The 12,145-nt window shown below is 42.3% G+C and overlaps 1 protein-coding gene across 3 annotated transcripts in view; it reads right to left on the bottom strand.

The window, feature by feature from the left end:
* Positions 1-1,923: 1,923 nt before the first annotated feature.
* The window catches only part of HSPBAP1 (HSPB1 associated protein 1), a 74,316-nt gene continuing 64,094 nt past the window's right edge, over positions 1,924-12,145 (bottom strand). For all 3 annotated transcript variants that reach the window (XM_066632393.1, XM_066632401.1, XM_066632408.1), the window contains 2 exons: positions 5,262-5,372; positions 1,924-2,521 (listed from right to left, as the gene is read on the bottom strand). In XM_066632393.1, the coding sequence (XP_066488490.1) occupies positions 1,970-2,521; positions 5,262-5,372 (663 nt within the window). In that variant the 3' untranslated portion in view covers positions 1,924-1,969. The remainder of the gene's footprint in view (positions 2,522-5,261; positions 5,373-12,145) is intronic.

Raw genomic sequence — 12,145 nt, forward strand, 5'->3', positions numbered from 1 at the left:
TTTTCTGAGTGGTGAAGACCAGATGTGATTGTGAGGAGCTCCAGAAGGATCTCTCCAGAAGGGCAGAATGGGCAGCAAAATGGCAGACGTGTTTCAATGTAAGTAAGTGTAAAGTCATGCACATTGGGGCAAAAAATCAAAACTTCACATATAGGTTAATGGGTTCTAAGCTGTCTGTGACACATCAGGAGAGATCTTAGGGTGGTGGTGGACAGGTCGATGAAAGTGTCGACCCAATGTGCAGCGGCAGTAAAGAAGACCAATTCTATGCTTAGGATCATTAGAAAAGGTATTGAGAACAAAACAGCTAATATTATAATGCCTTTGTACAAATTGATGGTAAGGCCACACCTGGAGTATTGTGTCCAATTCTGGTTGCCGCATCTCAAAAAGGACATAGTGGAAATGGAAAAGGTGCAAAAGAGAGCGACTAAGATGATTACTGGGCTGGGGCACCTTCCTTATGAGGAAAGGTTACGGCATTTGGGCTCTTCAGCCTAGAAAAGAGGCGCCTGAGGGGGGACATGATTGAGACATACAAAATTATGCATGGGAAGGATAAAGTGGCTAGAGAGATTCTCTTTACACTCTCACATAACACCAGAACCAGGGGACATCCACTAAAATTGAGTGTTGGGATGGTTAGGACAGACAAAAGAAAATATTTTTTTACTCAGCATGTGGCCAGTCTGTGGAACTCCTTGCCGCAGGATGTGGTGACAGCATCTGGGCTGGACGCCTTTAAAAGGGGATTGGACAAGTTTCTGGTGGAAAAATCCATTACGGGTTACAAGCCATGATGTGTATGTGCAACCTCCTGATTTTAGAAATGGGCTATGTCAGAATGCCAGTGCAAGGGAGGGCACCAGGATGCAGGTCTCTTGTTTTCTAGTGTGCTCCCTGGGGCATTTGGTGGGCCACTGTGAGATATAGGAAGCTAGACTAGATGGGCCTATGGCCTGGTCCAGTGGGGCTGTTCTTATGTTAACGGTTTTCCTACATTAAGTACTCCTCTATAGTTAGACCCAAAGAATAATGCTCAGGCCAAGGTAGAGTGGCACCCTGTGTTTAGTGTGTGTGTGTGTGTGTGTGTGTGTGTGTGTGTGTGTGTGTGTATCTATTGTGTGTATCCTGCTATGCTCCTGTTTCCAGTCTGATAATAGATGATTAGATTCAACAACCAAAGTTCAATACACAAGTATGCATCAATGGGGTTTAAGTATTCCTAACTCTGTTTTGGTTTGCCAGCAATGTCAGTCTTAAGTGCTGCTTCAGGTAAAATACAAAAATAAAAGCTTAAAGCACTTCAGATAATTTTATCACCTTAGTGCCTTGTATGGCAGGGCCCAGATAATTCAGCCAGTTATGCGTCCCAACGAGAGCAAACTGGCTGCTCTCAGGGCATTAATCCCCTTACCCACACCATTCTAGGGTATCAGTCCAGACTCCAAGAAAATTGGGAACAAACCCTTGCTGTAGGCTAGAGACACTAACAATATGTACTGATCTCTTCTCCATATTGATTTCCTTCTCCCTCCTCTGGAGTCTCCAATCAATGCGTCTGGAGATTGAGTAGGAAAAGATTTTCCTTTTTGCTGTGTTCAAAACAACAGTTGAAAAGGATGGGCTGGATTGTACAGAGGGAAAATATTTGCATTAAAAAAATATTTTAGGGAGCAATATGAACTTTGAATTGCTCTGCAAGCCGATACTGGTGGAGGGACTTGGAAGGATATACATGGGTTTCTTTTGTATATGTGTGCATCTATGTGAGCATCAACTTCACTGGGTATAGGAATACTTGCTTGTGTGAACCAACACACAGCTGAGTCCATGGTTGTCACCCACTTACACTCCACTAAAACAGCTCTACCGTGTTATTTTTTTATAGGAAAGTATGGAAGGTGAGAAACATCCAGAACATGCTTATCATTGAGCTTTTATTTTCTAAAAGTAACGGACACTGACATTAAACACTAACTCTCTCCAACAAAAGATGAGCCATTAAACTGATGACTTGTGGATTCAGCACACAATCTAGCAAATCATTTGTACAAATGACAGTTTGTGGGGAGCTGGCACTACAGCCTGTGTCCTTCTGCTCTACAAATGCTCCAGAAATGCTATTCATTACAGCTGTCTTTCCTTCGCAGTGCAATTTTCTCAAGTGTCCTCCTTTTTCATTGAGAAAATCTTTACAGTCACTTTCAGCTGCTGTAGTTGGGTCTGCAGTTTCCAGAGACTGTGGTAAAACCTGAAAGAGACTCTGTCCAAATGGAATTTGTTCCAACTTTTCCTTTTTAATCATTTTACGATGAGGTTCACAGGGAACTGATTTGGAATCCTGAAATTCTGCATTCATTTGAACTTTCCTTCTTTTACATGGTCCTGAAAGTTTCTCTTCAGTATGAGGAGTTGCAGGATCTTTGTGTTCAATTATACCTGACTTTTGATGCTCTAAATATCCAAACACAGCTCTATTTAAGTACTGAAGATTAGTTTCATGGGATGTCACTTCAATCTGAGTAATAAAAAAAAAATTAACAGTCAGACCAAATGCAGACACTTTCTTTGTCACTCTTAGAAGTTGTTTATACATTTGATTCTCCTTATCTTCTTTATTTCTACTTTATTTTACTATCTTGTTTTTTTACATTACTTGGAATCTTTCTTGCTTCAAAAACCACCGTTTCTATTTCTCTTTTTCAATTTGATCCTTCTTCAGTAGGCTTTGCATTTAAAATACTTGTCAAGTTGAGATCTGACCCATTCAGTCCCTTCCTATTTTAAGAAGCATCTCCAAACTTACCTATCCCTGGTAGTTTATGCTTGGCTATACAAATTCATTTCAGTGCTAATTGATTCCCCCCCCTTCATTTTCTGTCATATTGGTAATATTTTAATTTATCTAGATCAGGGGTGCTCAAACCCCGGCCTGGGGGCCAGTTGCAGCCCTCAGGGGCTCCTAATCCAGCCTGCAGGGGGCCTCCAATGAGCCTCTGGCCCTCCAGAGACTTGCTGAAGCCCATGCTGGCCCAACGCAACTGCTCTCGGTGTGAGGATGACTGTTTGACCTTTCACCTGAGCTGTGGGATGAGGGCTCCTTCTACTACTTGCTGTTTCACGACTCTGATGCAGAGTGGCAGCGAAGGAAAGACTGGCCTTGCTTTGTGCAAGGTCTTTTATAGGCCTTGAGCTACTGCAAGACCTTCATTCATATAAGTTCCATCCCAAATATATTCATTTATGTAAATTTATTCAAATTTAAAATGTAAATTAATTTTTTTCCCCAGACACAGTGTCAGAGAGATGATGTGGCCCTCTTGCCAAAATATTTGGACACCCCTGATCTAGATTGTAGGGCTTTGTTTAACTTAATTTTTGTACATGTCTACTCATATCAGGTTGCTAAGAAAGCATAAATATTGGGCAGGATCCAAAGAAACATGAGCAGAAGAAAAACAGGCACTAGAGCTGTTCCACCAACAAGAGCTTGCAAGTTCTGTAGCTGTTCCCGTGTTTCAATCTATGCAAGCGGAAGAACTTTGACTTATGTTTCTTTTCCCATGCAATTCTCTAGTCGTGCTGAGTCCAGCGCAAGGTGTAAAACAGCCCTTCCATGAATGAAGTGTGCCTTATGCATATAAGGCAGTTTGGAACTAATTCATCACCATCATCATTATTAATACTGCTCCATTAATAACTATGAGAAGACAACATATTCTGTTAAGAAAATAACTAAGAACTCTACTTCATAGCTTCTATGCTCTGAAGCTTAAAAGTGTGCAAGAACCTACAATGTATTACTTCAGTACATTTTCCCTGTAGTAGGCTTTAGATATAAGCAATTGCATGCACAAGCAGGGACACCAAAGGGCACAAGAAGATCCCTCCAAAAGAATTTCTCATTCACTTCGGCTGAAATGATACACTCCCACATGGAAGGAGATGCACACACAATGCTTTCCTCTCATGTTCTGGAGATATTGCCTGTAAATGGTGAGCAATCCTGCCCTCTCCCTGGTAATATGCTCCTTCTCCCCAAGGAGATCCACTCTTGACAGTAATATGTGAAGATGCGAGAGCACCTCAAAATGGCAGTTTTAGAGAGATCCAGCAACTGGATGTACACCCCAAGGATGCACATTTACATTGCACATTCCTACTGCAGTGAATTCCCTGCGCATTCATAATACAAAGAGGAACACTGGCTGGACAGTCTACACCAGAAGCCACCAAACCATGGCCTGAGGTGTGGTGGAATAATTATTAGCAGTGTTCACCAGAGTTTGGAGGCCCATGGTCTACACCAGGCTCCTTCAAACCCCAGCCCAGGGGCAGGAACTGGGGTTTGGGGATAGCCTTCCGCTCCATGAGCACCTCCGCATGGCTCATCTTTGGAGTAGATCTGGGCACCAAGACGCCCTCAGCAGCCATGTCTGCCCAAACATCCTGTTGCACAGGCGTCTGGGATACCAGGCAACAGATGCAACTGCCCAGAGTGTCCCAGTGCCCAGATCTACTCCAAAGATGAGCCATATGGAGGCAGGATGATAAGCTGTGGTCCAGTCGGGGACCACGTTTTCAGAACATAGCGGTCACGAGTTTGGCAACTGCTGGTCTACATGAACGAGTTGTTAGGCTGCAACAGGGATCCTCGTTGAACTGCACTAAGAATATTTGTATTTCTAAAGGGCAGCAGAGAAATTAAATACAGTAATATTTCTCACAATGCAGGAGCTGTCTTAAATGCTCCCTGAGGCATCTGGTAGGCCACTGTGAGATACAGGAAGCTGGACTAGATGAGCCTGTGGCCTGATCCAGGAGGGCTCTGCTTATGGGACCTATAAGCACTGTGTGAAACAGCGCCATAAAAGTTCAACAATGTCTATGAGAGAGAAAACTGGAGTGGATCACCCTGAGCATCCCAGAATGTACTGCTCCCATTGGGTAGAATAGTTGTCAATCATGCTGGAACAAAGAGAACTCATTAGTGCTCAAGAGGTATTACTGTAAATAATAGTAAGAAATAAAAATTCCCTAAAAGAAAAAGGTGTTTGCTTCCAGCATTTCTGGTTATTACAGATGCATTCAATCCAAAGGGGAGCTGTCATACACACTCATGTTTTGTCACTTGGGAGATGTCAACCATTTTTGCAAGGGTTAGGGATGGGATGGGAAAGCTGAAACTTGCATTATAATTGACAAAAATGCCACTGGGTGTAGAAACCATTACTAGCAAACATAAAGGAGAATTTAACCTCTGTGGGGTTGAGCCAGCAATCTGAAGCACTAGGATTTTCGGCAGATTTGATTGCACATATCAGTGTTCGAGTTATTGCTTCTTCTATGCGGGCTTCGTGATCTGTATCCTAGAAGAAAGAAGGAAAGCTAAAAAGGTGATGATTGGAATGCATGCCTTCAAGAAGGCTGTAGGAAAGAAAATTCAATTTCCAAGAGGTGACAGAGAAGGAAACAATATTCAACACCAGCAAATCAAAAGGCATGTCTACATGTGAGTTTTTGGTTTGGGGTGGAGATATCTCATACTGTCCTCCAGTACAAATACCATTCTAAGTGGCATAGGGTCCAGTTATGTGGTTAAACATAATTTCTTTTTTGTTTCTTTTAATTCAAGACATGCAGGAGACACACATTTGAGCATGTGCACTTGGTACTAGCTGTCTGCCTCCAGACCAAGGGCCAAACTAGCAAAGTGGCTATCTACAGGAATGAAGGCACAGATTCACAGGCCAGGGCCACACTTTTCCCGTCAAACCACATAATTGCCCTGCCCCAACTAGTATATGGATCTGTGGATATATGGATCTGAACCCTCTAAATTTGAATGGAGACTTGTTTACTCCTTAAATTCAAATGGAGTTTCCATGTGTCCAAAATTCAGTTGAAGCTTGTCAACTCCAAATACTGTTGCAACAGCCACACAGTAGCTCCAGAGTAGCTGTCATTATACTGTCTTCTCAAATATCTGTCTGCCTTATTAATAATGGCAGATGAGAACAGGTATCTCATGAACAAAAAGGCACTCCCTCTCCCCAAGGAGTCAGAGAGTAAGGATGCTACCTTAACCCTGATAGCAGAAAAGGACCCTTTTCTCATCCCCTCTCCTCAACTGAGGCCAGCTGGGATAAGAAACAAAAACTACAACAAGGTAGCAACTGTGGTCAAGTCAACTCATGCACGCCTCTGTCTGTCTGTGTTCTTTTATGTAAGGGGCCCTGTATCATGTCAAGCCCAATGATTGGGTCATAAAGTGCTCTTTCTGATTGGTCCATGTGCTATAGTCTCCCAGCCAAGTGTGCCTGTCTACACTTGGATCCATGGATCCTAATTTTTCCATGCAGTACTTTTGTATGGTTCCTGCTGTGGCTAAGCGGTTGGACAGCAATTTGCAGATTGGCCAGTGTGAGTTCAAGACCTACTTCTACCTTTTCTTTTAACCCTGCTGTAGGTGTTTCTGAGCAGTCATGCCTTTAGCTCAGGGAATCAAACCCTTTCCATAAAGAGTCTTGTGTGCATCTTATATTGCTTCCCTCTCCCAAGGAAGCCATTTTGTAGTAATGAAAAAGGAAGGCACCTTTGTGATGCCTCCTTGCTGTCTGTACCACATTAGCTCCTGCAGGGAGAGATGCAGTGGCATCCTTAGGTGCATGTCTGCAACATATATATGGGGCCTGCCATTGGGGCATCTCCCCAAGTTGGTGGCAGTGCTTTTTACTGTGTTACTCACACCTGGGACACCGTCACTCAGTAGTGACTGCTCATTGGACTTGCACCTGCCACCACCTTTGCTTGGTTCACCCTGGCAGTGCTCCTCTGGCTGCTGATGCTGGGGTTCAGTAGATTGTAGTGACTGTCTCCTTGCACACTGGGTTGACATCAGACCACCACCCCATGACTGGTAGCATGTCATGGGGATTCCTTGGATGCTGGCAGTTATTGGGAGAGCAGTGTCAGTATGTGCTCAGTATAAGATAAACTTTGCACAGATGTAGCAGTAATGTCAGTGCAACTTTAGCATAGGATTGCACCACTGCAATAAACAACGGCAACACTAGTGGCTATTGGTTAATCTAAGGTTTGGATTCTAAGGAATGGAACCCTTCTAAAGGATCATTTCCCTCTTACTCAGAATTACATTCTTCTGCCCTGAAACGTTCCCTCTCTTTGACAGCAACTGAGTAGACACCTGTATCACATCCTTGAAGCCATGTGTTTCCTTGATTCTCTCAGCTTCTCTAGGTCAGCTACCTTGGCTTGGGGGGGGGATTTATTCCCTGAGAGCCAGGAGCTCACTGCAATGACAAAACTTTGGGTGGGGGTGGCAGGATTAACATCCTTTTTTATCATAGCTTGGTTTTTGTGGTATGATATGCCCATAAAAGCCACAGGATCAAACAATTACATGCTTGTAATTGGCAGACAATACATTGTTAATTGAGGCTCGTTAATTGAGACTTGTGAACTTAATTTATACCACAGGGATACTGTCTAATATATAGGATCTTTAATTTAGGAAGATCAAAAAGGCATGTCCCCAATCGTATCTCTAAATGATTTAAGCTCTTAAAACACAAAAGATATTAGTACAAGACAGCAAATGCCTTGGGAACGATTGCAGATACAAGACTAAATTATTTTAAATTCCAAGGAACACACTGGCATCTGACAACATCACTAGCCTACTGATGTATTATTGCAGCCTTAAAGAGCAAGAGGAGGAAAAAAAGCAAATGTTGTCTTTAACGAAGGATATCCACATGCAGCTTTTAAAGATGAAACAAGAATCCAGTAACTGATTCTTACATGTTACAAGCTGTCATGTCTTTCTTGGGTGCCTTCAGGCAGTGAAATACAAAGACTCATTTAGGAAATCATCAGGACGAGGCACACAGGCAGAAAACGCTTGTTGAACTGAATAGCTTTGGATGTGGGGGCTGTTTTCAGAGGCAGAGAGGAACGAATTCACTGTGAAATGTGGAACTCAGGCACCAGTGAAAATGGCAAGTAGGGGATAGATTGGAAAAGTGAGGGCTGGCTGGCTTGCATTTGTAAAAAGAAGCTGGAGGATATCCTGCAGGAAGATACACCCTCCTTAGTGACATGAAATTTCCTGCAATTTCTCCTTGGAACACCACAAATCCCCCCTTTCGATAACTGAACTACGTAGAAAAGGATGCACTCTTAAAGAAGAAAAAAGTTAGCATTTCTGGCAATGCCATGTCATGTTCATGCTTAATAAAACACATTCAACAAATGTTCCAAGTTATCAAAATGACAGCTGCATTATTTATTCTGCTCAAAATGAATTTGGAGCGTGTGGGTTTCCTGGATACTGGAGTTGGGTTCCAAGGCTCATCCAAACCTTGGCTTTTTGTGCCCCTGGTTCAGAACTGCAGTGCATAATTGACATGGCTGCAAAGCAGTCTTGGGAAGAACAGCTACTTTTTCCTACAGTTTAGTCTCACAGGCAATACAGAATGCAAAGCCATACAGAGCCATGCTGGTCCTCTGTCAGTCCCCACAAATGAATGCAATGAAAGTATTGAAACAAAGTTCCAAAGTCCTCGACATTCGTGCAGATAAGCTTTAAGATTATCTGAGCTTTTGGTCAGTCTCCTTTATGAACATATGGGGAACTGGTACTCTAATGTGTTCAGATGCCCTTGTAATTAGTAAAAAAGCAGCATGGTGGCAGATCTCTTTCATGGCTTCATATCAAAGTAGTCATTTCACTGCCACTGAATTTCACCTAAAAATGGAACTCAAAATTTCACACCAGATTTTCACAAGGCATAAAACGGAGCCTGGAATTCTAGACTGATGACTATAATCTATATTTCCTCCTTCAAATGTGATATGCTGCAGAAATAGCTACTGTAGCAACATAAATTGCTCTCATATGTTGCTACTGTAGCAACATAGACAGTAAGTGCATATAACCTGAAGACTAAAAAGCCCAAGACGACACTGGATTTTAAGTGAAGTATAATCATGAAGAAAAATATTTGGGGCCCTGGAACTGAAGCAATTGAAAGAATATCTGCTGTAATTCTATAGAAATTGATCCTGGCATGGAAATTGCAGTCAGTTCTCATTATCCGCTAGGGTTAGTTACCTGGAAACCTGCATGGATGGTAAATTAGCAGATAATGAACCATTGAACCTATGTGATCAATGAGGTTAGGTACAAGAGGTACCATGGGCCGGAAGGAGCACCTTCCCTGTCATCAGAAGAATCCAGCTGAGACCCTTAGTAAGCCAGCAGAGTGCAGCAGGAAATGCCAAATTATATCTAAATGCTGATGATACCTTCCTGAGGCTGCAGAGACCTTCAGCATGGCATGTGCAACCAGCACAGAGCCCTTTAAAATAATGGGCAGAACATTTTCTGCTGGCCATTTTAAAGGGGTCTGCGCTGGTCACAGGCGCTATTCTGAAGGTCCCTGCAGCCTTCAGAAGGTTTCAGCATAGCAGATAAGAGAACAGAGGTGCAGATTATGAGAGAAGGTAGCTATTCTGCCTCTTGCAGATAAGCAAATTTGCAGATAGTGAATTCACATATAAAGAGAACTGACTATATAGTAATCTGACTGTATACTTCAAGGCAAAATTAGAGGCTTAAATGTCTTGTTGGAAAACTCTTTCACTTCAGATGCTATCACAATGCAACTTCATAGGACTGAAAAACTTAACTCCTATATTAACATTTTAAAAAAAAAAAAAACGTGCATGTTTGGCCCAGGTTACCTTGAATATATGAAAATTGTTACAAATGTCCTAGTTTTGCAACCATGAACAGCCTCCGTCACTACTTTAGGAAGCAAGGCCTGGAGTGATATGTTGAAAGCAAATTAAAACTCTCTCGTCTTATTGTAAAGTCTCAACAAATAATTAATTGTATCAGTATCAGAGCTACTGAAGCTGGCATGACATGCTCCTGTCAAACCAACATGATAGCAGCTGGTTACTCCTGGAAGCCAGGGAACTGCTCGACTGAATAATGAAAATGTTCTTGATATTATATTCTAACACTTGTGTCACACATTATTTCTTCAAGATGGATAGCTCAACTTCTAAAACGTGAAGTTGCTGTCATCTCCAGGGCTAATAGGGCATAATCAACTGTCATTGCACCACAAAGATTACAAGCAGCTATCTCTCAGGTGTTTCACAGTCAACTTAATAGTTCTAATCTTACATATTGTTTGTGAGGCGTTAAATTTGGGAAAGAGTTAAGCCACACCCAGCATATTGCACTCTTGCATAGCAATTTCCAACCAGTGTGTCATGAAAGGTCTATGGGTGTGCTGCGGGAGTTTGGGGAACATCAGTTGAAAATCACTGAAAAACTCTTCTGTGGTTCCATTTTCTGGGCAACTGTCTATAATAATGAATTGTCTGTCCCTCTTCCTCTGCTGGCTCTATCAAGCCTGCAGAAGACGGGCAGACAATTTGTTACTACAGACAGTTGTCCTAGAAACAGAGACTCTTCCGCAGAACCGGGAAGAGTCTCCTGAAAACTGAAAGTAACATCACAAGAGGAGAAGACCACAGAGGTCAGTGTACCCCCTACAGCTGTAAGATACAGCTGAAAATTGCTGCTCTGACAGAACTGGAGCATGGAGACCTCTAAAGCTTGCTTGCATTTGATCATAAGAGTATTCTCATAGAATAACAAGATAAATGAAGAACAAAACCCTCCTGTAAAAAGTAGTACTTGAGTTTTTCAGCATAAAACAGGCTGAATTTTGCCTATTCTCATATCATTCAATCACAAAGAAGTAGAAAAGGTGCAAAAGAGAGCGACTAACAGCCCAGTCCTATGCATGGCTAATCAGAAGTAAGTCTCATCAGAGTCAGTGGGGCTTACTCCCAGGAAAGCGTGGATAGGATTGGGCTGTATGATGATTACTGGGCTGCGGCACCTTCCTTATAAGGAAAGGCTATTATTATTATTATTATTATTATTATTATTATTATTATTATTAACAGTATTTATATACCGCTTTTCAACAAAAAGTTCACAAAGCGGTTTACAGAGAAAAATCAAATAACTAAATAACTAAAAGGCTATGGCATTTGGGCCTCTTCAGCCTAGAAAAGAGGCGCCTGAGGGGGGACATGATTGAGACATACAAAATTATGCACGGGAAGGATAGAGTGGATGCTCTTTACAATCTCACGTAACACCAGAACCAGGGGACACCCACCAAAATTGAGTGTTGGGAGAGTTAGGACAGACAAAAGAAAATATTTATTTAGCGTGTGGTTGGTCTGTGGAACTCCTTGCCACAGGATGTGGTGATGGCATCTGGCCTAGATGCCTTTAAAAGGGGATTGGACAAATGTCTGGAGGAAAAATCCATTACGGGTTACAAGACATGATGTGTATGTGCAACCTCCTGATTTTAGAAATGGGTTATGTCAGATGCAAGGGATGGCACCAGGATGCAGGCCTCTTGTTATTTGGTGTGCTCCCTGGGGCATTTGGTGGGCCACTGTGAGATACAGGAAGCTGGACTAGATGGGCCTATGGCCTGATCCAGCGGGGTTGTTCTTATGCTCTTAAATGTTTCTCCAGATTTTTATTTCAGAAAAAAAGACATGCCAATAGTATCTTTGCTTTTGCTCCTGTCTTCCTCCTTCCCCCCCACAAGAATGGATCTGCCGACCCAGTAATGTATAGCTTTCACAGCCTCTTGTGCTGCTCTGGTCTCAATGAACTGCTATAGAAGATTTCAAAAGTGGGGGGAAAATACACTCCTGACTTTTTTAACCATAAAAGAACCGAAGCCAAGTCTAGAGTGATTTCTAACATTATTAAGTTTGACTAACTGCACATTCTGTTTTAGAGAAAGTATCAACACTGATCTGCCAGAAAATTGTTACCTAAGTGTCTACACATCTACCCAACCCCCAGACAACAACACCATCCAGCTGTCTGGCTACGTATCTAAAAGCGTCTTGCTACTGATGAGTGCTTCTTCATTCACTAATGAGAATGAGAAAGGTACTGGGTGTATGGAAGAGCAGTACAAAAGCTTTCTGTTCTGGTATTGACCTAATCTCAAGCACAGATCACAGACCATTATTACAAATTGCACCAGGATGGCTCATGGCA

The sequence above is a fragment of the Tiliqua scincoides genome, chromosome 1 (assembly GCF_035046505.1).
Source record: "Tiliqua scincoides isolate rTilSci1 chromosome 1, rTilSci1.hap2, whole genome shotgun sequence".
Lineage (NCBI taxonomy): Eukaryota > Metazoa > Chordata > Lepidosauria > Squamata > Scincidae > Tiliqua > Tiliqua scincoides.